Source organism: Muntiacus reevesi, chromosome 5, assembly GCF_963930625.1.
Source record: "Muntiacus reevesi chromosome 5, mMunRee1.1, whole genome shotgun sequence".
NCBI classification, from domain to species: domain Eukaryota; kingdom Metazoa; phylum Chordata; class Mammalia; order Artiodactyla; family Cervidae; genus Muntiacus; species Muntiacus reevesi.
Window position 1 is genome coordinate 101,622,294 of NC_089253.1, and position 26,456 is coordinate 101,648,749.

The 26,456-nt window shown below is 36.5% G+C and overlaps 1 protein-coding gene across 3 annotated transcripts in view; it reads left to right on the forward strand.

The window, feature by feature from the left end:
- RABGAP1L (RAB GTPase activating protein 1 like) overlaps positions 1 to 26,456 on the forward strand; it is a 657,985-nt gene that overhangs the window by 365,222 nt on the left and 266,307 nt on the right. For all 3 annotated transcript variants that reach the window (XM_065936086.1, XM_065936087.1, XM_065936089.1), the window contains exon 14: positions 15,085 to 15,198. In XM_065936086.1, coding sequence (XP_065792158.1) covers positions 15,085 to 15,198 — 114 coding nt within the window. The remainder of the gene's footprint in view (positions 1 to 15,084; positions 15,199 to 26,456) is intronic.

Below are 26,456 nucleotides of genomic sequence, written 5' to 3' on the forward strand. Positions count from 1 at the left end.
GACTTCTTTGATTCTCCTCTGTATATCAGGAAGTTAGCATTATGAACTAAAATGTGATGACTTATTCGAGAGCTACCTCCGAGTAGCCCCTGACAAAGCAGTGTTTTGAACAAGACTGTCTATTTCTTGTTTGTAAAAATGTTAACCGTGGATTTGGTGATGGTAGATAACATCATGCCTTATGATGGTTTTTTATCAGTCTTGTTCCCAAGGAACTCAAAGCACTTCACAGGGCAGATGTGAGTGACCAAGCACGGAAAATTTACCCCAACCTAGTTTTTATTTGTGGCTCAGGGTGGGACATGACCCACCCTTTACTTAAGTGGAAATACAAGCTAGCTCTTTATTCTCTGCCCTTCTGCTTTGGTTGACCATTTTCTTGTTTTATAGAATCATTTATTACATGGGTATTTTTGCTTGGCCCTTACTGCATAGAGTACTGTATGGGTTACTATAAGGCACCATCTTTCGTGGCCAGGAGCTTAGTGGAGGTAAAATATGTCTTACCCCAAGGCAATATATAGAAGTTTTAGTTAAGTCTATACAGGTTTGTATTATAAGAGCATAAAGGAAGAAGGTATTATTTTAATTTTGGATCATCAGAAACGTACCATGGAAGAAGTCTGATATGAACCTTTATAAATGGACAGGATTTCAGAAGGGGGAAATGTGGGAAGTTGTGTCATCCAAGAGAGAGGAAAGTGCACAAAAGCATTAAAACTTGAAAGAACAGTGAAACTTTGGGGCATGAGATGTGACTTCAGATGGAATGGAATAAGAATTTGTTTCTATTAGAGGATAGCAGGTGGGACCATTACTGTAGATGTGTTTGAATGCTGCTGCTGCTAAGTCACGTCAGTCATGTCCAACTCTGTGTGACCCCATAGACGGCAGCTCACCAGGCTCCCGTCCCTGGGATTCTCCAGGCAAGAATACTGGAGTGGGCTGCCATTTCCTTCTCCAGTGCATGAAAGTGAAAAGTGAAAGTGAAGTCTCTCAGTCGTGTCCGATTCTTCGTGACCCCATGGACTGTAGTTTGAATGCTACCCAGGAGCAAAACAGTGCTTTATCACTATATATATCACTATATATAAAATGGATAAGCAATAAAGACCTACTTTATAGCACTGGGAACTACATCCAATATGAATCATTTTGTTATATGTCTGAAACTAATACAGCATTGCAAATCAACTGTACTTCAATTAAAAAAAAAAGCTATGTATTACCAAAAAATAAATGGTAAAACACTTGTGATACTGTGGAAAAACAATGACAACAAAACAACAAAGCAGTGCTTTAGGCGACTTTACCTAAGTATTGAGCAGCCTGATGGAAAGAGAGCAAATCTGTGGGTGATTCAGAGGCCATGGAAAGAGCCTGAGCTTAAAGCGATAATATCCTGAATTATGGTGATGGTACCAGAAAAAAATATGTTCTGCCTGACCTAAATGATGCTTAGTTTCTCTGAGGAATAATATTATTTTCATATTGTGAACTACTTACAAATTGTACCTAAGTACCCTGCAAGATAGGAACCATTCTGTGTGTATAACTTACCAATCACTTAAAGCTCTGGAAAATGAAAGATCTTTTATTTGTAGTTTTGTTGTTCTGCTCAGTTGCTCAGTCATGTCCGACTGTTTGCAACCCATGGACTGTAGCCCACCAGGCTCCTCTGTCCAAGGGATTTTCCAGGCAAGAATACTGGAGTGAGTTGCTATTTCCTCCTCTAGGGGATTTTCCGGACCCAGGGATCAAACCTGAGTCTCTGTCTCCTGCATTGACAGGCAGATGTTTCCCACTGAGCCAGAACTAAGCCTAAATAAAAAAGCAGCGCTGGGCAGACACCTGGGAAGAAACGTTTCGACTCCCACAGCACTGAGTCAAGTCGAAGTAACTTCCACAAACGTCACTTTAATAAATGAGAAATAAATGGAGTTACTTTTACAATTTCTTAATGTTTATAGAAGTTGCACTTTCTTTCCCTTCATTAGAAATTCATACTTTATTTCTTTATTTTTCAGTTGAAGGATAATCGCTTTACAGAATTTTATTGGTTTCTGCCAAACAGCAACATGAATCAGCCATATGTATATGTATGTCCCTTCCCTCTTAAATGTGTCTCCCATCTCCCTTCCCATTAGCCCTCTAGAATGTCACAGAGCCCTACCTTGACTTCCCTGAGTTATGCAGCAAATTCCCATTGACTGTCAATTTTACATATGGTAATGTAAGTCTCCATGTTACTCTCTCCATCCATCTCACCCTCTCCTTCCTCCCCCACCCCCTGAGTCCATAAGTCTGTTCTCTGTATATGTGTCTCCATTGCTGCCCTGCAGAAAATTTCATCAGTACTATCTTTGTAGTTTCCGTATATATGCATTGGTATACGATATTTATCTTTCTCAGAAATTTAGACTTTAAAAATCCTCTCTTAGCAACTTGGGTTTATTAGGAACAAATTACATAAAAATATGTGGGCAGTATAGCATTTAAATCAGAAACAAACATATGTTGATGAAAGCAGAGGAGATGGTGGTGTTTCAGAAGATGACAACCAATGAAAATGACAACCAATGCACTGTTTCTCTCTCTACTTTTTCATGATAGTGTTATAGAACTTAAATAAACTAGCAGCTCAAAAGATAGAAAAAATTCTCATTTTGTGAGTATCATATTCTTATGAGACAGAATAGAAGGTGTTAGTCTTTCTAAAGGATCCTAAAATCGAAGAAGAGAGGATCTGTGTCTTCCTTTGATTGAATTAAGACTAATAAAGAAACTGACTCTATTAAATACTATAATCCAGAGTTACAATGAATAGAAAACAATTTCTTGATTGTTGTCTAATATTGATCTCAGTCTAATACTTCAAGCTATTTTATTGAAAAAAAGTTAACATGTAAACTGTAAAGGATACTTCAGATTTCTAAAACATCATATTTAATGTAATTTGCTTCTAACAGAGTTTTGAACACGTTAATTATGTATTTCATTTCCTCTCATTTTTAAAGTAAAAAGACTAATTTTTTTAAAAATGCAGCACTTGAATGTGTCTTTAATCTTTTATGAATTTTCATATAAAATGAGGTAAAACTCAGTGAGAAAACTCCAGATAGCTTTTCATAATGATGATTTTTGGCAATTGCAATAGTGATAGAATTTCTAACTTATATTTTAAGATAGATCGATTTTGATTTTTTGTAGTTTATATAATACCTGTAATTATTTTCATGTGTCTTCTTTGATAGTAGGAGCAACAACAATTTTGGTATGCATTTTGCTGTGAAATTTTGGTTTGGAAGTCTATCACTCCTTATCTTTGGTTTTGGTGCAAATTTTTTCCTTTTGTCACTGCTCTTGACTAAATGAGGTTAGAAGAGAATTGAAAACTCAGAATTAAAATTATATAACTTAAGTCTCTTCATCATAGATATATATATATCATCGTATATATATATGCTTCCCATGCCTGCTTGCCTTATTCTGATTCGTTCAGCACCTGTTTATGAAGGACCTCCTAAAGTCTCTGTCCACCAGGGAAACAAGGACAAGTAAGAACTGATTGTCTATCTGGAGGTGGCACTCCAATGGGGATATTCAGACATGGGTACCAATTAATTAGAAAAGCAGAGTGGAAGACCAGAGGACAGACTGATTTAGGAAGAAAAAGACAGAAGACTTCTAGAATAACTCTTTTCCATGTCAGCTGAGGCATGGAGGTTCACTCCACTGAGAATCAGAATATAGGAAATTCTAAATTGAATTTTGAGCTTGTTTTAGATGTGGATTAGTAAGTCTGTTAGACCAGTAGTTTCCAAATAACAATTAGTGGACTTTAACTCAAGGACAGATAGATCTTTGTTAAAAATACAGATTGCTTGGAAGTGCTTAGAGATATTGGTAGATTATATCTAGGTGAAATCTGGGGATTTAGCTTCAGAAGTAAATTATCAGATGATTCTGATAACCAGTAAGATTTGGCCTCTACTTTAGTAAAGATCCAGGAGAGAGAAGACAGATGGTAGTTAGCTACAGAGATGGATGTGATTTCCCAAGGAGAGCCCGGAGAGTGAGCACAGAACAATGCTAAGGATGTAACACCATCAGATAAGGAGTAGGCAGAGGAGGAATCAGCAAAGAAGCTAAAAAAGGAATATACTGTGTCAAGGAGCTGGAATATATTTACCTAGACCTTCCAAGTCTTAGAATAGTAATGCTCATCTGTGAGTCCATATAGAGAAAAGCAGTGCAGAATAAAAATCTTTAGTTTCTACTCATTATTTGGCATTATTCCACAAAGGATTAATCAAATTTCAAATGTGCCATATTGCAAAAAGGATTGTACTGCTTCCAGAGAAATCTGTTGGAGAAACAAAACTTGACCCTCTTGAATAGAGAATTATGAGTAGAGTATCAGAAAAGAAAGCTGATATATTAACCAGAATATGTAAAACAAACAAAATACCTTATTGTACACTTTCCAGATTGAATTAGAGCATTTAATTATTGAAGTGACATTATTGAAATTATTGTTATTGAGAGCTAGAAGTTTTATAGTCTCTCAGGAAAAAATTTTTCTGTTCTTGGCCCTTCCTGTTTTATTATTGCTGTTATCAGTGCATCTTCTAGTCCTACTTGAGTAAAATCTTATGTTAATGGAAACATGTACTGTTACAAAAAGAATAAAATGGCAATTATATAACCTGACTTGATACAAAAATTTACTTTTTCAAAACCAACACTCCAGTATAGAGTAACTTTATTGATCCTAAAGGATTTTAAAAGTATACATATTATTGACATTTACTTAGGGTGGTTGTTATAGTTTGGGCTTACCAGGTGGTGCTAGTGGTAAAGAACCTACCTTCCAATGCAGGAAACATAAAAAACTCAGGTTTGATCCCTGGGTTGGAAATATCCCCTGGTGAAGGAAATGGCTACTCACTCCATTATTCTTGCCTGGAGAATCCCATGGACAAAGGAGCCTGTCAGGCTACAGTCCATGCGGTTGCAAAGAATCAGACATGACTGAAGCGGCTTAGCATGTAGTTACTGTTTACTTACACTCACTCTCCTGTGAAGTTCCAGGTGATCCTTTATGCAAGTTATAAATCATATCTGTAGTTGTGTGACCTATTTTTAATTTTACTGGTTACATAGAGGTTTTTGAGAAACTCAATGAACAGATGGTCAACAGTAGAACAACATTTTTAACATTTGAGCTTCTATATTAAAGGTGATTTTTTAAAAAGTCATCTGAATTGACATGGTATTGGAAGACTTTTATTGTGAGTAATATTTTGTCAAAGACTAAAAGAAAGGCAATGATACATATCTTTGAACAGAGAAAATTTACTGGTGAGAATATGACAGTGAGAACTTTTTATTTGTTGATGGCCTACTTGTCAGAATTTGACCAGTTTCACAGTTAAGAGAGGGAGCATAGTCCACACAAGACTGCCCTTGCTTCTAACACTAGCTGTGTGAAGGTGTTGACCACAGTCACCCTCAGGTGCAGTAATTCACTGGAAACAGTCGCAGAACTCCATGAAAGCTGTAATACCCATGTATGTGTGTGCGCTTGGTCTCGCGGTCGTGTCTGAATCCTTGCAGCCCCATGGACTGCAGCCTACTTGGCTTCTCTGCGGTGACATCATATTACCACTACAGGATACTGATTAAAGCTTGCCGAGGGGTGAAGGATGTTGGACAGACTCCACGAGAAGTACCAAGCATGCTGCTTTCTTTGTCCTTTCACCATGGAGTCACGGACCATGTAGTTTCCTGACATCACTATGTGAACATGTGCTTGGAGTATTGCCAGTCAGTAAAGCTCACTTGAATCTTGTCGTCCAGAGTTTTTATAGGGGCTTGTTCATGTACTGTTTATATGACTGACCTTTAGCCTCCATCCTCTCCATAGATGGAACTAATACTCTGTGCTTCAAAAACCCCATGATGAGTCACATTGCTAGGCTATTGGGTGGTCATGCCCACGTGCAAACAAAGCCTTCCTATTAGACTTGATATCACGGGGGCCTAGAGATCACCTCCTAGAGGCCAAGGGCAAAGGCCAGTCCTTTTTGTGGGTAAGGTAAATCTTCACTGCACGGCAGTTCTGCAGATGAGGCTCAGCTGAAACGAGAGTTCACAAAACTGTGACTACAGAGACCATGGCAGATGAAAAAACTCCTCGTTGTTTGCAGGGTTAAGTTAAAACATCTTCATTCAAGATTAACTTTCCATAGTTTAGATCCCACTCACCTTGCCCCGTTATAAATTTCCCTCTCTGGTCATTTAGAGTCATATTTCCTGGGCCTGCCTGGTGCTTTGCTGCTTTGCAGCCTCTGCTCACACCACACTTGTCAGTGCGTTCTCTTGAGATCTTTCAGCTTTGCTGAGACTGTCTTGTTTACAATGCTCAGCCCAGTCTCCATCTCCTGTGCAAGGCAACTCTTCACCATTTGCTCCCTTCTATAACCCTTTTCTTTACTGAATTCCTGTAGCCAGCATTACTCATATCGCTTACCTGGCTGTTAGTGTGCTTCTTTCCATTTTGTCTTTACAAGTAAATCTTAAGCTCTAGCCATTTAGGGACATTATGAACTATGTCTTATACCTTTTTGATCCTGTAGATCCTCATACAATGTCTCACCCATGACGTTAAATAAATATTTGAATGGTAAGCTTTCATATAGACACATCACATTATTCAAATATATGAACTGAAACATCTTGTAACATAATCTCATTTATCCTAACAAATTTCTGAGGTAGCCAGGTTAATCCAGGAGAGTATCAGAGTTATATTTAAGAATTCGTTGAAGACATCTGCAAACATAAAGTCAGCAAAATGGTGGAGGATGTTCAGAAAAGTATTGGCATCCTCTTCCACCTCAGGGCTCTTGCATATCCTCTTTCCTTTCCTACAAAACTTTTTCTTTAAATATTTGAATTCTCACTCAGAGAAGCAAAACCACTCTACCTGAAATACCATCCCATTCCTCACTATATCTTGTTTTATTTTTTATAGTACTTTTCACTAAACAGTATTATATACTTGTTTTTTATGTCTTTTTCCTCTATTGCTAGAATACAAACTCCATAGGGGAGGGACATTCACCTGCTAACAGTTATATCCTCTGCTCCTAAAGTAGTGTCTGATTCTTAGTAGGTACTCAGAAAAGTAGATGTTGAATACATAAACAGATTTGAACTATGCAGCAAATAAAAAGCCTAATTTTTATGTACATTCAATTTTTATGTCATCAATTCTAGACAATTAATTGAGCTCAAAGAGAAGCATCTAACATGATTGAAGGAATGATAAGAGTGTTTTATAAATTATTAAAATATTCAACCTATAAAAACAGTAACTAGTATGTATGAGGTCAAAGTAAATACAATGATAAAATGTAATGATTAGATGAAAATAGTCATATTTATCAAATGCTGATTATCAGAGGCATTCTTTAAAGTTTTATAGAAAAATGAAAGTTATTCTTACACAATGGTTAGTAAATATGTAGCCCTTTAAATTTTTATTTATCTTAAAAGAGTATAAAGGACTGTTCTGATAAATTTTTTAATTAATGATTTAAAAAATAATGCAAAGTTAGAAATAATATAACTTTGGAAAATACTAGCATATTTTCCAAACTGAACTAACAGAGTTCAGTTATTGTACTTCATTCTAACAAGAGTTGCAGAATTTATCATTGCCCATTGATATGAGTTTCCAAGACTGTCAAATACACAGTTGAACCTTTATTTTGAGATGGTGAGTGGTCAGCATTCCTGGGAATGAGGGCATATCCAAATATGGCCATAGATGCATTTGGAGTCTAAAAGTAACCCCAGATATTCATCTTGGAGGTACCTGACCTGGATTCTCTAGGATCTCAGGGAAATCCAGGCTGTTCTCATAGGCTGCAGTGCTTCTTAGTCTTCTGGTCCCAAAGAAATGCTTTATTCTAATCACATAATTCCTACTGCACTCCCCTCAGTCCCTTCAAGATTAAGGTATTCGTTATGGATATTGACTGGTCTTATGATGATAGTACTTCCTCTCCCCTCACTTTCCCCTGCTCTTTGTTCTTACCATTGCTACTGCCCCTAAGAGAGCTCCTTCTAGTTGAAGCCAGAATATGGCTTTTATTTTTGACCTTTGTGTCAGGCTTTGATTCTGAGACATCTGGCAGCATGTGTGTGCAGTGCCCAGGAAGCAGCTTGCTAACAATATGGTTTAGTTGTTGTTTATTTCTTTGCTTCCGTATTACCCTGCTAATGCTGAGACTCCCCTCGTCCATATTCAAGAAATGAAGGCTGACAGTGATCCAGCCTTTTTGTGTTACTGTTTCTAGCTCATGATTTTAGTAGCATGTTTGAAACTAGAATGAGCTTCTTTTTTTTTTTTTTTTTTTTTTTTTTTTTTTTTTTTTAATATTATTTTATTAGTTGGAGGCCAATCACTTCACAACATTTCAGTGGGTTTTGTCATACATTGACATGAATCAGCCATACAGTTACATGTATTCCCCATCCCGATCCCCCCTCCCACCTCCCTCTCCACCCGACTCCTCAGGGTCCTCCCAGTGCACCAGGCCCGAGCACCTGACTCATGTATCCCACCTGGGCTGGTGGTCCGTTTCACCATAGATAATATACATGCTGTTCTTTCAAAACATCCCACCCTCACGTTCTCCCCCAGAGTTCAAAAGTCTGTTCTGTATTTCTGTGTCTCTTTTTCTGTTTTGCATATAGGGTTATCGCCACCATCTATCTAAATTCCGTATATATGTGTTAGTATACTGTAATGTTCTTTATCTTTCTGACTTACTTCACTCTGTATAATGGGCTCCAGTTTCATCCATCTCATTAGAACTGATTCAAATGAATTCTTTTTAACGGCTGAGTAATATTCCATGGTGTATATGTACCACAGCTTCCTTATCCATTCATCTGCTGATGGGCATCTAGGTTGCTTCCATGTCCTGGCTATTATAAACAGTGCTGCGATGAACATTGGGGTGCACGTGTCTCTTTCAGATCTGGATTCCTCAGTGTGTATGCCCAGAAGTGGTATTGCTGGGTCATATGGCAGTTCTATTTCCAGTTTTTTAAGAAATCTCCACACTGTTTTCCATAGTGGCTGTAATGAGCTTCTTATGTTTTCTCCTTTCATCTCTGCCTCTTTGGAATTTTGGCAAACATCAAGGCAAATAAATCAGAGCCACCACTGCAAACCCATCTGCTTTCAGGGACATGTAAGCTGACTAGTTTGTGATGTTTCTCCACAGATCTAGCTCCAGCATAGAACTAGAGGAGGATCCCTGTGGAGTAAGAATAGAAGGCACATTTTAAGGTCATTTTTTTTTTTCTTAGGCTCTGAATCATTTATCTGCTGACTGCTTGTGGCTACACATGGTCTACACTGGCATTTCTAATGATACAAGTTGACATAGTACTTGAAATGATTTTGTAATAGATGAAAAGTGAAAATGTACTTCTAGTTTGGATTTGACGATAGAGATTCATAAGAAAAGGTGCAGCGAAAGTTGTAAAAATGTTGCAAATCAGACTGCAGCCAAAGGTGTTTGTTTATCAGGACATTACTTTTTCACTTCATCTGGTGCTAAAGTCACATGTGACAACACTCATCCTCACTAGAACACCTTTCCGGTTGCTGACAGCCTAGAAATTGTTCCATAGAAAATAATAACACACTTATCTCAGAAATGATTTTACTCTTTCACACTCCGTATTTTTAATGGTCAAATAAAAATTAACCACTAAGTGACAAATTTAATTTAAAGGAGAGACTAAAAATTTTAAATTTATCTAAGAAAAAAATGTTAATTTTCAACATACAGCATTTGTATCTTAAAAAAAAAATAAAAAATAAGGTATGGTCATCCAAACCTGTCTTCCTAATACTTGTTGACACTTCAATGCTATATTCGTTTCTTTCTCACAACAAGCATGTAAGTGATGATTGTCTTCAAAGAGGAATTAAGAGGATTAGAAGGATGTCAGAATATATACAATATACTGGAAGAAAACTTATGTAATCCTCTTGATAACAGGCTGTACTTTGTCTCCACTTAAAATGATCAAGAGTTAATCGAGATACTTATCATACCTCTTAGCAGTGGTTTTAAACTGATCTTCAGCAAGCTGAATTATATATCCTTTGTCTGGCCTTGGATTTTATTACACTAGAGATTGATGTATTTTTGAAGATAAGTTTTGTTTTATGACTTAGCAGTTTGGAAATGAAAGAAAATCCTTTCTTTCTATACACATGTATAGAGTAGTCTTTTGGACTCTGTGGGAGAGGGCGAGGGTGGGATGATTTGGGAGAACAGCATTGAAACATGTATATTATCGTATATGAAACGAATCGCCAGTTCGATGCATGATGCAGGGTTCTCGGGGCTGGTGTACTGGGATGACCCAGAGGGATGGGATAGGGAGGGAGGTGGGAGGGGGATTCAGGATGGGGAACACATGTACACCCATGGCGGATTCATGTCAATGTATGGCAAAACCAATACAATATTGTAAAGTAAAAAAAAGAAAATCCTTAGAAATTTTGTTTCTGTGTGGTGGTAGTATCAGAGGAGTGTGGTCCGAGGAAGAAAGAGAAGACTTCTTCCAAACTTCTCACTACTACTGCCTGTTTCTGCTCTGAGTCAGTTTGTGTGTGTGGCCCTAGCTGATGCCTCCTTAGGCAGGATAGAAGATGATCTCAAGAACTTTGCCTGCCAGTGATTTTCTTGATGGTGATGATCCAGAAGGGAGACTTGTAATAGTGATAGTGGCATTTGTTTTCTCCCTAACCATGACTTCAACCCCTCACTGATCCTCAGATTCTGAATTCTGAAGTAAAGAATGAAAATGGTAATTGTTCTGGCAAATTTAGCTTCTGCTGTACTCTGTGCTTACCAGTCTTCTTTCAGGGTATATTTGTGTACGTATTTTTTTTCTTGCATGAATATATGTAAAGTTGGAGCCAGAGTGTTCACACTGGTGTTAGTGGCCCCAGCATTGCATATTGAGTTAAACATCACTTTATCTAAATAATTGTTCACTTTTGCTTTTCATCATGGACTAATAGAAACTAATATACGTAAGATGCCTGATAGAAAATTCAGAAGAGGGTGCATATGCATTAGTGCATCATCACACTGAAAGCTCAAAGGGAATTGCTTTCATAATCACAATGTTTATGATCCGAAGAGAAACAGTGGCTTATTTCATTATTTAAAGTGTACAAATACAGAAGGATGTCTAAAACTAAATTCACCAAATTTTTAAACAACTGAACATGATCCTTAATGAGAAGGAGGAATAATGATTATTATTTTTATTTATTGCTTTAATGAGTTTTCTCAGATTTAGGGACTTCACTGGTAGCTTACTGATAAAAAATTTACCTGCCAATGTAGGAGACGGTGGGTTCGATCCCTGGGTCAGGATGATCCCTTGGAGGAGGAAATGGCAATTCACTCCAGTATTCTTGCCTGGAGAATCCCATGAACCAGGGAGCCTGGCGGGCTACAGTCCATGGGGTCACAAAGAGTCAGACACAACTTAGCAACTACACAGATTAATGAGTGTTCACTTGATAACAGACAGTGTGCTAAGCACTTTACACACAGTATATTATTCTAAACAACATGAATTTGGTATTATCATCCCATTTTAAAGATGAGGAAACTGAGTTTAGTGATATTAAATAACTTGTATGAGCTTTTATAGTTGTTATGTGAAGTAGCTGGAAATACAACCAATGAGTTTGACTGGCCCCGGAGCCACTAAAGCCACCATATTGGACTGAAGATCGGAATGGGACATACATCCACTGGAAAGGAAATTGTGGGGGTAAAGTTGTGAGTCTCTAGATCCTGGTGAATTCACCACCTGTCAGGAAGTGAATTCTTCCCTCTTCTCATTCTAAGAATAATTGTAAGGACTGAAGGAAACTCTGTTTATGGGGACCTTCCAAGAAGATGACCTCATGTCAGTTTTGGTTGTGCTTATAAAATGTTTTTGGCCGTATTTTAAGAGAGGTTTTCACATGAAACTTTTTAACTCTAGATATTTGGATGGTCAGTTACTTGGCTTCTTTTTTGTCTTCTGTTCATTTTGTTTATTTTTTATAAGTGGAATAAGTCTGAAAAAGGGACGAATATTGAAGAGAAATCATTTTGTCTTCCTTTTGCAGTGTTAGTGATTCCCTGACTCAAATACTTTAATGATTGAGTGGATAAATTCAGGGGATTAGATGTGGGTTCCTGAATATATACCATTCTTATTTTTAACAGTATGGGTAATTGGGAGATGGTTAACTTCAGCTTTTGCTTTGAAAACACTATTATTTTCTCTAGCAATTTCATTCATAATAGTCTGTTTGTAAGAGTCTAGTGTACTTCTTACGGCTTCCCTGATAGCGCAGTTGGTAAAGAATCTGTCTGCAATGCAGGAGATCCCAGTTGATTCCTGAGTTGGGAAGATTCTTTCAAGAAGGGATAGGCTACCCACTTCAGTGTTCTTGGGCTTCCCCTGTGGCTCAGCTGGTAAAGAATCCGCCTGCAATCCGGGAGACCTGGGTTGGGAAGATCCCCTGAAGAAGGGAAAGGCTACCCACTCCAGCATTCTGGCCTTGAGAATTCCATGGACTCTATAGTCCATGGGGTTGCAAAGAGTTGGACATGACTGAGTGACTTTCACTTCACTTCAGTGTACTTCTTAACCTTCACTAAAATGAAAGGCATCAGTGAATAATGTAGCAAAATAGCTTGTTTAGTTTATAAAGTGAAGTTCCAGAAATTGTCCTCTTAACCAACTGAGAGCAATGTGTAGAAAGAAAACTCTAGAAACACATATGCAGAAAGCATTTAAAAGTAATCATAGCAAGGTAAAGTTTATTAAGTGCAGAAAAGTCTATGATTTTTAATGGGTTATCCATAACATCTTATGGAAAACTCCACTCAGTCTTTCTGCCCAACCCACTATTCATTTGATTTTGCTTCTTTACTTTTTAAAACAAACAAGGAAGATTCAACTATTCATAGAAAAAATTGATCAATATTATGCAGCGTTATATCCTAGAAATTTTTGATCAATTTCTCTTTCTCTGAATCAGACTCTTGGCACCATTTAAACACAGCATGATAGCAACGGAGTAGGCAGTTTCTAGGGAATATAGTCCAATGATTTCTTTCTCTCAGCATCACAGAAAGTGAAAAATGAGTTATCCTGTGAAGCAGTCGACACATGTTTACCCCTAAAATAGTTCAACTTGGGAGGAGTAACATTTTCATTGGCTATTTTTTTCAAAGAGTTTGTCGGTGGAGACTTACTGAAAAGAAACCCACTGATGGAGGAAATCTGGACAGTGAAAACTCATCTGCCCGTTACCAGATTCCCCTGCTTAGACTCAATATCATACCAGATAAATCATGCATTTTATAATATATTTCCATATACATTGCCTTTGTATTTACCTTGTTCTATATCCCCATCCTACCCCAGTAGTCTGTACCATTAGAAACTACATTGGCCATGATAAATGTAAACTTCCTATGTCTCCTTTTATTTAAGGTATGGAAAATTTTTGAAAGTTTCATTTTTATTTGTCTTTAGCATTCCACTCCTATAAAGCCATCAGAATTTCCTCTGGACTGATTTGTAATATGTTTGGTGTTTGCTGGCAGATTTGGAACATTTCAGTTTTAGTTGTTTCTCCACATGATATAAGATCTAATTACCACCCAGCATGATATAGCAGCTGAAATGAAAAAGGCAGCAAGAGAAGGCACTGGCTTAACTTTAGAGCTCATCAGCTACTCCTCCTTATATACTTTTCAGCTAGAAAAAGAAAGAGAAATAGCATTTATTAAAGTAACTCATATATTAAACATGTTTTTCTTAATTTTATCTGAAAGAGGGGATTTGTTCAAATATGGAAACAAGACATTAAGAAACACTTAATTTGCATTAGTAATCATTGATTCTTCTTTAATTGTGCAGGATATTTTCATTATTGGGGTTGCTAGAAGTAGTCTTTTTCTATTTTCTTGACATTTAAACAGATAAAGCAAACATTGAGAAGAATAAAATCAAGTGAATGATTAATCATTTTGTATAAAGCTTAGAACTTACTCAGTTTTGAACTTTTAGACCTAATCTGTCTGGAAAAGAAAAGCCTCTAGATTTATATTTAAAGTGTATGTCATCTTAGTATGCTAGCTTGGGGGCTTTTTATTTTCTGAAGCAAATGAGTTGGGTAATTTACCTATTGGCAGGAAAGATTGATAATATTTTGTACTTTTTAAATGACTATGGTCTGAGTTTTCTCATATCAGATTCTCAGAAAGTCAGATTTGCTTTGGGACAGGTGTGGAGAAACAAAGACACTATCATTGTTTCGATTATGTGTGGTACAACAATTCTGAAGGGAAAGTACCTTAAATAAAAACGCATATATCCAGTATCCTAGCAATTCCACCTCTAGGAATCTGTCTTGAATATGTATGTATGGAAATATTCCTAGTGGTTGTATTTGTGATATAAATAGAAAAAATAACAAAACATCAGTGATAAGAAAATGTAAATTATGGTATGTCTATATCCAGATGTACCTCATTCTTTTTAATAGTTGCTCTTAAAGAGAATTAAATATATTTACATGTACCAATAAAGAATATTCTATCAGTTATCCTGTTAAGTGAAAAGAGCAGAGAGCTTATGTCTATTTGTGCTTCAAAAAGCAAAGGATAGAGATGGGTGTGTGCAACTTCCCTCTCTCCTCTCCCCCTCATATAAACATGGATTCACACATTTAGGGATAAATGGGTGGAAAGACACAAAAGAAACTATTGGTAGTATTTATAATATCTTTGGTGCATGGGACTAGGCATCTGGGAAGGAAGGCAGGTTTTTTTTTTTTTTTTTTTTTAATGGAGGAAGCAGCAAATATTTTTTATGCTGTTTGAAATGTTTTAACATGTATGTATTATTTTTCATAATTAAGAAAATTTAAATTAGTGATCAACTCTACTTTTTTTTTAGGACTCAGCCCAGGAGAGTGTTATTACTCGAGATATTCATCGTACATTTCCTGCACATGATTACTTCAAAGATACTGGAGGAGACGGCCAGGAATCTCTCTACAAGATCTGCAAGGTAGGGCCCTCTGCCTTATTTTTTTCTAACTTCCTTTTCAGGGCTGCATTCTAGGAATGCATCTTAAAGTTTTTTAGATTTTCGTTCTGTCTGCATTTCTTATTTGCCCTGTGCCATTGTTTGTCCTTTACGCTAACACCACCAGATCCTCCCTACTGAGTCCTGAAGGTGACTTTTGGGCTGCGTGCTCTGTACCTTCTTGTGAGGGAGGGGGCATAGTCTGACTTCAGTTTGACTTTGATGCTAACAGGAAAGGAACTGAAAGGTCCTCTTAGACTACTGCAGTGAAGGCTCAGAGGATTCTCGATGACTCTGTCTATCTGACAAGATAATGTGGCAGTTGTTGCAATTTTTGACGGTAGGCAAAAGTAGGAAACAGTGTGGCACCTGTTTTGGAATACTGGCAGGTTCTCTGACATTGTTGATATCCTCTGAGTTATATCACAATTTTGTGCAGTTTTTAGCGTCCCATTTGAAATCTTTCTTCTCCCTCATTATTAGTAGACCTGGAAGAAAACTGTTTCCTGATTTTCAGTAAATAGGCCTTGCTTAAATTAAAAAAAAAAAAAAAAAAGACTTTGTTTATTAGTGGAGAATAGTTATCAGATTATTTCTGAAAGTTCTGTTAGAAATGCAGAATAACTTTTCAAATAATTATATATCATTAACTTGTATTGTCCATACTAATTGAAGCCAGAGATTCAAAATTGCAAAATTTCCATTAAAAAAAGTTTTGCCCTTTATCCTCAAAGTTAAAATGTCCTACAAAGTGTGGTGGGTATATTCAGTATTTGTCCTGAGCTGCCATTCCAGTAAAGATTGTTAATGAATAGTGATCTACACAAAAATCTTGTAATAATATGGAAAAACAACAAACACCATGGCTGATTTTCAAGCCAGATTACATGTTTCTGAATTATCAAATTTAGCCTTTAGTTAAGTATTAAGTAGCAAAGATTAGTCAGTAGATAGTCAGAAATATACTCACATATCAATATCATTTTATATTTACTTTTTAGAAAAATGGCACTTGTAAAAGCAGTGCTTACCAAGTAGGAATGGTGTTCTGCAAATGTTACACTTTGATTAAAATTCTTCTTGGATGTTTGTGTTTCAGCCTTCTGCCTACTCCTATCTTGTCTTGTCTTTTCTTTTTTCCCATTTCTTTTCTTTTGATGTAGCCATATTGGAGGATTATAAATGTACACACTGATCAGAAGTCTGTTTTTATATGAATATATCACTAAGAGCTAGAAATGTATTGCTAACTTAAAGTCTGACAGTGTACTGATTTCTGGAAGGCGATATGTCATCTATTCTTTAAAATGCCCAAAACCATCAAACACCACAAAAAATGTATCTTATATTCATTATATGCTTGTAAAAAGGAAATGTAATTATTAAATTTTTTTTTCTACCAGTTTTGAAATTTTACAAGCTAGTGTCTGGCTTGTATCAGGAAGATAACAAAATTTATATAGTCTCTTAAGTTATTTAGAAAGTCTAGCTTATGGTTTATAGAGCAGCGTTTTTCTCCTAGAGTTTAGTATATTTTCAGCCATTCAGTAACTTTTCTTGCAATTTGTCTCTGATTGAATTTAGATACTTTTTTCACATATCTAAAACAGATGGCTTGATGTGCTTGCAGTCTGTACCTCACAGTTTTGCTCCATTGTAGTAAACCAGTATTTGCCTCCTTATGTAAGATTTAGAGAGGAAGCATCCAAAACACTACTAAATACAAAGATAAAAGTTAAATAGTTGGTACATTTAAGTAATTGATACCCCTTGCTTTTGTATTACGGATAATAATCCAGCCTTGAATTCACTAGAAAGTATGTTATACATTCCCACAGCTTGTGTAGCCATTTTAGATCATCAGTGTGTGTTTTGTAATATGATTACACAATTTTAAGCTCTTTCTGAGTAAAAAATGTTATGAAAATGTAGCTCTAAGATACATTATAATTGCTGAATAGCTTAAATTGCACTGAATTTCATGAAAATGTGGAAACCCCCCAAAAAAACTTCATATTAAAAGCATTTCACAATTCAAGATAGTAAATAAAAGTCCCTAAGGGTTTTAATATTGTACTAAAATATATATTGCCCAAACATAACTTTTCAACTGTCTTTGATAGTGGAGGAGAGGAGAGATGAATATGTGAGAAAACGTTGGAGAAACCAAAATTTGTTGGGGTCCTGCCTTGTGGACCACTTGGTTTGTAACTGACACAATTCCTTTTCCTCTTGAGCTGCTGTTGTTTAATAGTCCAGTCTTCTTGCAGGAAAACCTGTGATGGTGGTGATAATCACAAATAGCTTAGATTAAATATTCTTCTCAAGTTTGTTCATCTACTTTCCTTTGCTTTTTGTATTCAGTTTGAGCCATATGAGCTTCATCCTGCCATGTATGACTTTTAAGGTCACTGAGTATGATGTCCCTATTCTATCATTTTTATTTCTAGAATAGTATCTAACATCATATCTCACAGTCTCAGCAATAAAACAGTTTCCATTCTGGATACTTTGCACAAAACTGAATAAGCATTAATAAAACCTTGGCATTAAATCAGCTATTTAGTTATACAATTTGTAAATTAGGATGGTTTTGCTTCTTCTTAAGCCATTCTTATTCTTTTTTTCCCCTTAGTAAGTTTTGTCTTATTGCACTGACCCAAAACTCTTTTATAGTGTTAAAATGAAGTAATGATAGTAGACATCCTTGTCTCACTCTTGATTGTAAAGGAAATGCATTTAATGATTTACCACTAAGAATGGTGGTATTCACATAAGCAACACATTTATAGACTTTTTTTTTCACACAATACCTTCCAGGTGTTATAATAAATTCAAATTTACAGAGTACTTTCACATGTATCACCTCATTTATTTCTGACAGCTCCTCATCAATGAAATCTGTTTCAGATATATAATATGCTGTGCTCTTAAATTGAGAGAAATTATTAAGAGAACTTAAGTTAGAATAAGTGTAGAAATCAACTCTAGTTTCAAGGATACAGTCTGACTTTGTAGTTAAAAAGTTGTCAGTGACTCTGATGAAATGAGGAATGATCTGAACTGTCAGATTAGAGGGAATACTGTTAAAAACTCACTGTCATGTTTTAATGGCCCTGTCAATTTTAGTTTTTGACTCTTAATATCTTTTTCAGAGTAGGAGGAAATCGAAAAGGTTCAAAGATTCTCCCGTCATAAATTTATGTGTGGAAGTAGAACTGAAAGTATAATAGAATTCATAAGATTTTAGAAGCAGGAAGGTTTTGGCACCCTTCCCCTCCTTTCTCCTCTCCCTCACTTTTTTCTCCCTTCTCTCCCTCCTTTCTTTCCTGTTAATTATGTCAATAACATATTTTAAAATAGTGTCCTTTAAAGGAGAAAGAAGATACGGTCTCCCCAAGTATCTTTAGCACTTTTCTAATTTACATATGATGTGAATTCTGGTTTTAGTTGAGAGACAGTTTGGCATAGTTTAAAGGACTAAGCATTAAGAGATCCGATTCTGGTCTTATTCCTCCTGTAGGCAGATTTAAGACTTTGGGAAAATCACTTCTTAAATTTCCTCCTCAATAAGAGCGTGGGGTGTGGTAAGATGATTCTTCTTACAGTTTGCTTGAAATTTTTTCCTGAAATATGACGTATTGAATGAGGACTCGAACAGTTACTAATAATTCCTGTTTTAGGTCCCAGCTCTGTTTGTCCATACCAGGACTATAAATGGGTGTGATTTTACTTTGAAATCTTAGCCTTGCTTTCTGTTACTGTGTTTGGGAGTGTGTTTCATGCACGCATGAAATGTAGTGCATTTAGTGATTTACTTCTAGATATACATCTCTTTATAAGACCTAAGACAAGTCAGTCATAGTAATTAGCTAAAACATTGTTCACAATAGATTAGACCTGAGTGACTCTTGTGCAGTTTAATTTGAGGCATGTTGCTTTTTTTCAAATTTTCTGATTCCAGCAAACTGATTTATATAAAAGAGGCTACTGTTATGAATTAAAGGAAGGGATTGAGCATATTACAGAGAAATCACACCTCTGTTCATCTGGGTTAATAATTTGCTAGTATAATGGTTTGTAGAAGGACAAAAATAAATATAACCCCTGTTGCAGCATATATTTTTCTCAAAAATGAGGTTGGATTTAGTATAAGAACTGATGCATTTCAGGAGTTATTTTGATACCAAAATGATGAGTGGTCCGATACATGATTTTTACAGAACACAAATGATTACTGACTCTTGTGAAAGTAGATACAGTTGTATATTATTTATATTTTTTTCTTGATTTATGGGGGGTTGGTTGAAGATCGAGGGCAGGAGAAGGGGACAACAGAGAATGAGATGGTTGGATGGCAACACCGACTTGATGGACATGGGTTTGCATGGACTCCGGGAGTTGGTGATGGACAGGGAGGCCTGGCGTGCTGCAGTTCATGGGATTGCAAAGAGTCAGATACGACTGAGCGACTGAACTGAACTGAACTGTGACTGTAGGGATGAGTTGTTACAGAACTGATAGTACTTTCAATACAGTTTTGTACCCATTTGACTACTTGTAATGCATCTCTCTTCCTTGGGGTTCCTGAATGATCCCTAGTTTGAATGACATTTTCTGAACACTTTATAGCCTGCTATCATCCTTCCTCCAATCTATTAAATTCTTGATTAATGTTGTTTTATTTTTCAATTCTAGAATTTCCATTTGATTTTTTAAAAAGTAGATTCTAGTTCCTTGGTGAAATTACTTTTTTTTCCTTTCCTTTTCTTGAACAGATTAATCACAGTTATTTTAAAGTGCAAGTCTGATAAAATCTAGTATCTGATCACCTATGAATGTATTGTAGCTCAGCTGGTAAAGAATTGGCCTGCAATGTGGGAGGTCTGGGTTTGATCCCGGGTTTGAGAAGATGCCCTGGAGAAGGGAAAGGCAACCCACTCCAGTATTCTGGCCTGGAGAATTCCATGGACTGTATAGTTCATAGGGTCACAAAGAGTGGGACACAACTGAGCGACTTTAACTTTTACTTTACATGAATGTATTCCTATTTTCTCTTGATTTTTATTTATTTGCTCATGTTTTTTGCCTGCTCAGTCATATTTAATAGAATTCTGGGTCTCGTGTATGAAAAATTATAAAGGCTTTGGATGATGTTATTTTATTCCAGAGCAGATTCAGTATTCCTCTGGTAAGAAGATGGAGTATGCCGTATCCCTTTGAGCTGGCTTTGACTTTATTTTTTTGCTTGGAGGGTTAGGATCTTCCAGGATCTCAACTAAAAGTCTGAGATATTTCCTGGAGACCTTTCTCTTTGATCGGCCCTACCTTTAATTTTCGTGTACCTGACATGTCAACCACTGAAAATCTCTGCTGAGCTATTCTTAGTATTTATAGGCACTTTCCCACAGATTTCCCCTTCTATAAGGTGTTACACATAGCTCCTGTGAGGAAATATGAGGGATCAAACCTTTATAATGTATTCCTCACACTTTTCAGTAGACATATTGTTAGTTATTAGTTTCAGAGTTTCTGGAGGATGGGGAAGCTCACTGATGATCTTGTTTACAGGGCGATAGTAGATTATCATATTGCTAAGACTTAATCTCTCAGAGTAAGTGCTTGTTTAATTCCCCCCCCCCTCCTTTAAATCAGTCATTTCAAATTTTAGAAGAAGTGGCTATTTCTGCTGCTTTCATGGAAGGACAATTATATTTGTAGCTATTCAGAACATCAGGAGCATGCTTACACATATACATACACATAAAAAGAAATCTTTGCAACCTGAAGTTGAAAAGCTTCACTTGTGTGTATGTGTATCTGGTTGGGGGTTAACTTCATGCTTAGCTTTTGAGTAAATATTTAAAAAATATTTTTTATATTTGTTAGTATCATTAAACTCATACATTAAGGATGTTTGGGATTTTTTTCTCTTTTATACACATATTAATAGGATAGACTTTCTATGACTCAGAGCTCAACTGGGAAAGCATACTGTTATTTTAAATATGGAGTTTTCTTCTGAAACTGTAACAATGAAAAGGTCAGGTTTGTGAAGCTGGAGTCCTGGAAAGAGAAGGAGAGATTTGTAATGCTCTTGAGAGTGTCTGAAGAGGTTTTTAAAATTTCTTTATGTGCATAAGCACATAACAGCTTTTCTTGAAATAGCTTTGTAGTTTCTGTGGAGCCTGTAGTCTTTCAACTGAAAGGCTAATTGAAGCCGTCACACCATTATTAGAATAAAGAAGAGAAATGGTGGGATTATGAGGATAATAAAAATGTATAAAATTAGAATACACGGATTAGAGTATATCCTAAGGGTTTGATTATAGTCACTCTTTTAAGAAAACATTACTCTTTGAGGATAAGGAGAAAAGTAAGGTTACTTTTTAAAATAGAAAAGGAAAAAACAAAACTAGCCTGCAAAGACATACACAAAGAACCTTCAAGTAAAATGCTAATCGTGGTACCTCCTGAATTTATGATTTTTCTCACAATAGAGGTGTGTTTCTATACCAGATGCAGATGCCTTAAATAGCCTAAGTAATAAACTCTTCAGTTATTTCTGAGTTAGTTAGCTCTAGAATTATGGGCACTTCCTTCCTGTTTACTAATCGTTATGCATTTGGCAATGTCTTTATAACTGAAGCCTCCTCCTTAACCAGACCTCTTCTCACATGTATTAAAGACCTTGGAAGGGTGTGAATCTGAATTGCTCTCCTCCTCCTTCCCATCTGTCCAATTCTTAGTTGCCCACTTCCCTTGTGAAGCTTATCCTACCCACTTCTACCCACAGTGATTTAGAGATTAAAAATACTCTTGCACAATTTAGGTTATAATGGATTATATTTTGAACATTATCTGATTAGTTCCATTTACGTCTTTTCTGCAGTGTGTTCAGTCTTGGAGGGAGGAGGCTGTCTCTGACATTTTCTTTTTCTTTGTCCCTGCTTGCTGAGTGCAGTCAGTACTGGTTATCCTGTGTTAATATAGTTGACTCAGCAGTCTTGACTTGATGCAACTGACTGTGTTATTCCATGTCCTGTAGGAAGCCTATCATTCAGACAGGATTAAATGTGTAAAAAATGTATTAGGGGAAGTGCCTGTAAGAGAAAATGGGAAGAAAGCTGGGTGTGCCATGCTGGTCTGACCCTGAAAGGAGAGAGGAAGGGAAGAGGGTCACATGGAAGTGTCTTGGATGTAGTGCACTTGTCAGGAAAGTTTGGCAAAGCCACTGGGGTGGCCTGAGCACCCCCTTTCCCAGAAGCTGGCCTGCCTTTGGGTTCGTGCTGTGCTCAGTCATTAATTGGGAGCAGCCCATGGCAAGTGTGATCTTGGTGCAACCGCCTGGGACCCTTGGTCAATATGTTCCCTGATGTTGGAGATCTGAGAGGTACATTTTCATGGTCACCGCACTGTTATTTCAGATGAAAATTTAATGTACATAAACTCTGAAAAAGCTCTCTATTTCTATCATTTCCTTCTGCAGTTTTATTAAACTTCTTCAGAACATGGCTGCTGCTTTTCTTTATTTTGTAGAGTTCCATCCTACTTTTGATGTCCTTTATGTACCATTTAAAAAAAATTGAGAATATAAACCCTCCGAGTAATTTACCATAATCACACAGTAGTTTCTTATAAGAAGGACATAAAAATTTTTTTAAGGATATGGCAGTTACATTAAATTTCCTTAAAAACAAAAGGGTATATCAGTTCACTTTTAAGTTGTTGCCAGGGACTTTTTTAAAAGTGTTATATAAAAGGAAACTTAAATCTAGGAATCTTGCCAGCTATCTTAGATAAGAAAATTGCTTTGTGAGTGAATATTTGTGAGACATCTAGCCTTCTACATTTATCGTCACCAGTGTTTAGATGATTTCATATCACTGAATCTATTTTTAGAGCTTATGTTGATATTCCCTTTTTATCAGCATACAGGAAAAACTTAATAATTTTTTTTAAGCTCCAAGTTTTTATTATTAGAATCTAGGCAAAAATGATCCTGTCAAATTTATTTATATATATGTATGTATATTTCCATATTTCTCTATATTTTTTTAAACAATCTCAAACTTAGAAGAAAGTTGCAGGTACAGAATTTTATTTTCCTGTACTATTTGAGAGTGATTCTCAAACATGATGCGACATCACTCCCAAATATGTTAGGATGTTTTCTAACAAGCAAGAAGATTCTCCCACATGACTTGAATACAGCATCCAAATCAGAAGAGCAAACACTGCTATATTGCTACCACTTAAGCCTTTAGTCTTTATTAAGGTTTCCCTAATTATTTAAATATTATCCTGTATAGAGAAGGAATCTAGTTTACAATCATGTATTTCCTTTGATTATCTTGTCTTCTTGATTTCTTTCTGTCTAGAACAATTTCTCACTCTTTCCTTCACTTTATTGACCTGAAGATTACAGACAGTCATTTTTTAGAATGTCCCTCAATTTCCTTTGCCTGTTTTTTCCTCATGGTTAGATTTAGGTTATACGTTTTTGGCAGAAATAACACAGAAGGAATTCTCTGCTCTTACTTCTTTCTCCCAGGTAGCACATAGGTGTGACTGCTTCCCCATTTTTGCCTTGGTTGTACAAATAAGATGCTGTTTACTAGGCTTCTCTGATAGGAAGTTACTCTTTTTGCCTTTGTAATTGGTAACTATTCTGTGTGGCACAACTTGTAGCTATGTAAATATCTCATTCCTTATCAGACTTTCCATCTGTTTATTACTTACTGTAGTCACTTGGATTCGTGAATCTTCATTTTATTCAGGGGATTATATTCTCTCGCTAGCATTATTTGTTTTGGTGCTCAGATTGTCCCCAATTAGACAGCAGGAGACTTTTAAGACCTTCAAGTGATAGATGTACTCTGTCATTCTTAGAGCATTGCCTTTCTTTCTGCCTCAAAAAGATATGTCCCAAGATTTTTTTCTCTGCCCCAGTTCTACAATTAGCCATTTCTCCAGGGAGCCCTGTTTTCTTTAGTTAAAAATGGTAAGAAACCAAAATCAGCTAGGTGTATTCATTGCTTTGGGGTGTCATTTCTCACAAGTCACCACAGTGAACATGGCTGGGGAATATACATACAGACATACATAAGCATCTGTATGCACACAAACATACATTTTTATTGAGATGTAATTCACATCCCATAAAATTCACCCCTTTGAATAAGTGAAAGTTAGTGGTTTTTAGTATATTTAAGAGGTTATGAAAACATCACCACTATTTGATTCTAGAACGTTTCCCTCACTCCCCCCAGCATCCTGTGTCCATTACAAGTCTCTCCTCATCATCTCTGCCCTCAGCCCTTGACAGTCATTGACCTTTCTGTCTCTATGGGTTTGCCAACTTTTATTGTTGTTTGTTAACGTAGTTTGGTTGGTAACTTTTTTGCATTAATTCTGGGAAGTCTATATTTTTTGTCATTTGTGGCCACTGAAGTCTCCACTTGGTGATTAGCTGGTGTTTAGACAGAGATTTCCTTAAATGTCTGCAACCATAAGTTTCTCAGTCTTTGCCATGGGGCTGTGTGTGTGTGTTTAGGTATGTCTTCAGTATTCAATCAAGCAGTCAGTTGACTTTCTACTTGTGCAGAATCTCACAGATAGCCAGAGGCAAGATTTTAAAACCATTTCAGGCCTTTCCTAAAGCATACACAAAGCTTTGGGCATCTCTAAAACCTTATGCATAGGTGTGGCCCTATAAATTCTCAGAAATATTTCTGAGTCTTTCATAGCCCTCATGGACATTAAGCCTTTTGATTAGTCTCTTGTCTGCTCCAGCTTTCATCTATCACCTTAGGCAGTTGCCATGTTTAACGTGTCTGTAATTATTTTTGACAAATGCCCCTGGGGAAAAGGCTTTCATCCTGAGTGAACCTTGCAGGTAGACTCTTTGGGGAATCAATAGACAGGTCAAATGATAATTTTCTGGAAGTGGATCTTTACAGGAAGCTCTAGTCTCATTTTACTCCCTCTGGTGGCTGCCAGCCTGCTTGTTTTCACTGCAGAATGCAAGCTGTTAGTTTTCCAGGTCATCATCTACAGAGCAGAGGATGGAACTATGGCAAGTTAAAAATGTCACCGAGTTCCTCGCTCTTACCAAAATTCAGTTGCATTTCCAGAATAAATGTCCCTCAGGCTGCTGCAAACCTTTGGTCAATATCCAGAGCTCTGAAAAAGTTGATTATAACAGTCTCTGCCATTTTTCTTGTTGTTAAGGAGAAGCGCATTTTTGGAGATCCTTACTTTGCCTTTTCTTTCTTTCTTTCTTTTTCTTTTTTTTGATGATGTATACTGACCACATTTGTTTTTGTATTGGTATATATATATTGAAAACCATGGATTCATAGAAATACTTCCAACTTCAGTCCAACACCAGAGGATTAATTCTAGTGTCCTGCATTTGTTTTTTTTTTTTTTTTAATCTGTCCTGCATTTGTAATTCCCTTCTCTGACAATGAGAAACCCACCTCCTATTATCCTTAAAATATTAATCCATTAGATCAACATTTCTATGTGTGACCAGTCTCCCCTTGCTGCATTCTCTTCTCTCTTGCACAGAGAGCCTCTTTACCATGGTCAGGCTCTAACGCCTCTGCCAGAATGTCACCCTGCATGGACTCACCTTGTCAGCCACCACTTCCCCACATGGATGGTCTTGTCATCCTGGTTAGGGTCTGATTTTCTATGTCAGCTTACCCTTCTCTGTGTCTTTCTCTCCCTAATGGCATCAGGAAGGAAATAGGTAGAATAGTGATGCTTTACAGATGAATTTTATTATCCTTTCTGTCTTTGCTCAGTTTTACTTGTGAGAGTTTATGAAGATATATTAGACTTATATTGGCATATCTGACTTCAAAGAGTGAAAAGAAAAGGTACAACTTACGTATCTGAATAAATGTGTGAGCTTTTTGAGGGAGGCATCTATAGAAAACTGATCATTCTTAAGAAGTCAGTGAACCTAAGAATCCATAAAAATTTTAGTAGTGAGTAAGACCCCTTTCAGATAGCTTCACATTCATTCTGAAGATGGCTCAAATGAGGTATTTGGGAAAAGGGCATAGTAATCTTTCTTGATGTCAGCTTGTCATTGCTACCATTTATTCAGCATTTCACTGTTTATTGACTATGCCAAAGCCTTTAACTGTGTGGAAACAATAAACTGGAAAATTCTGAAGGAGATGGGCATACCAGACCACCTGACCTGCCTCTTGAGAAACCTGTAT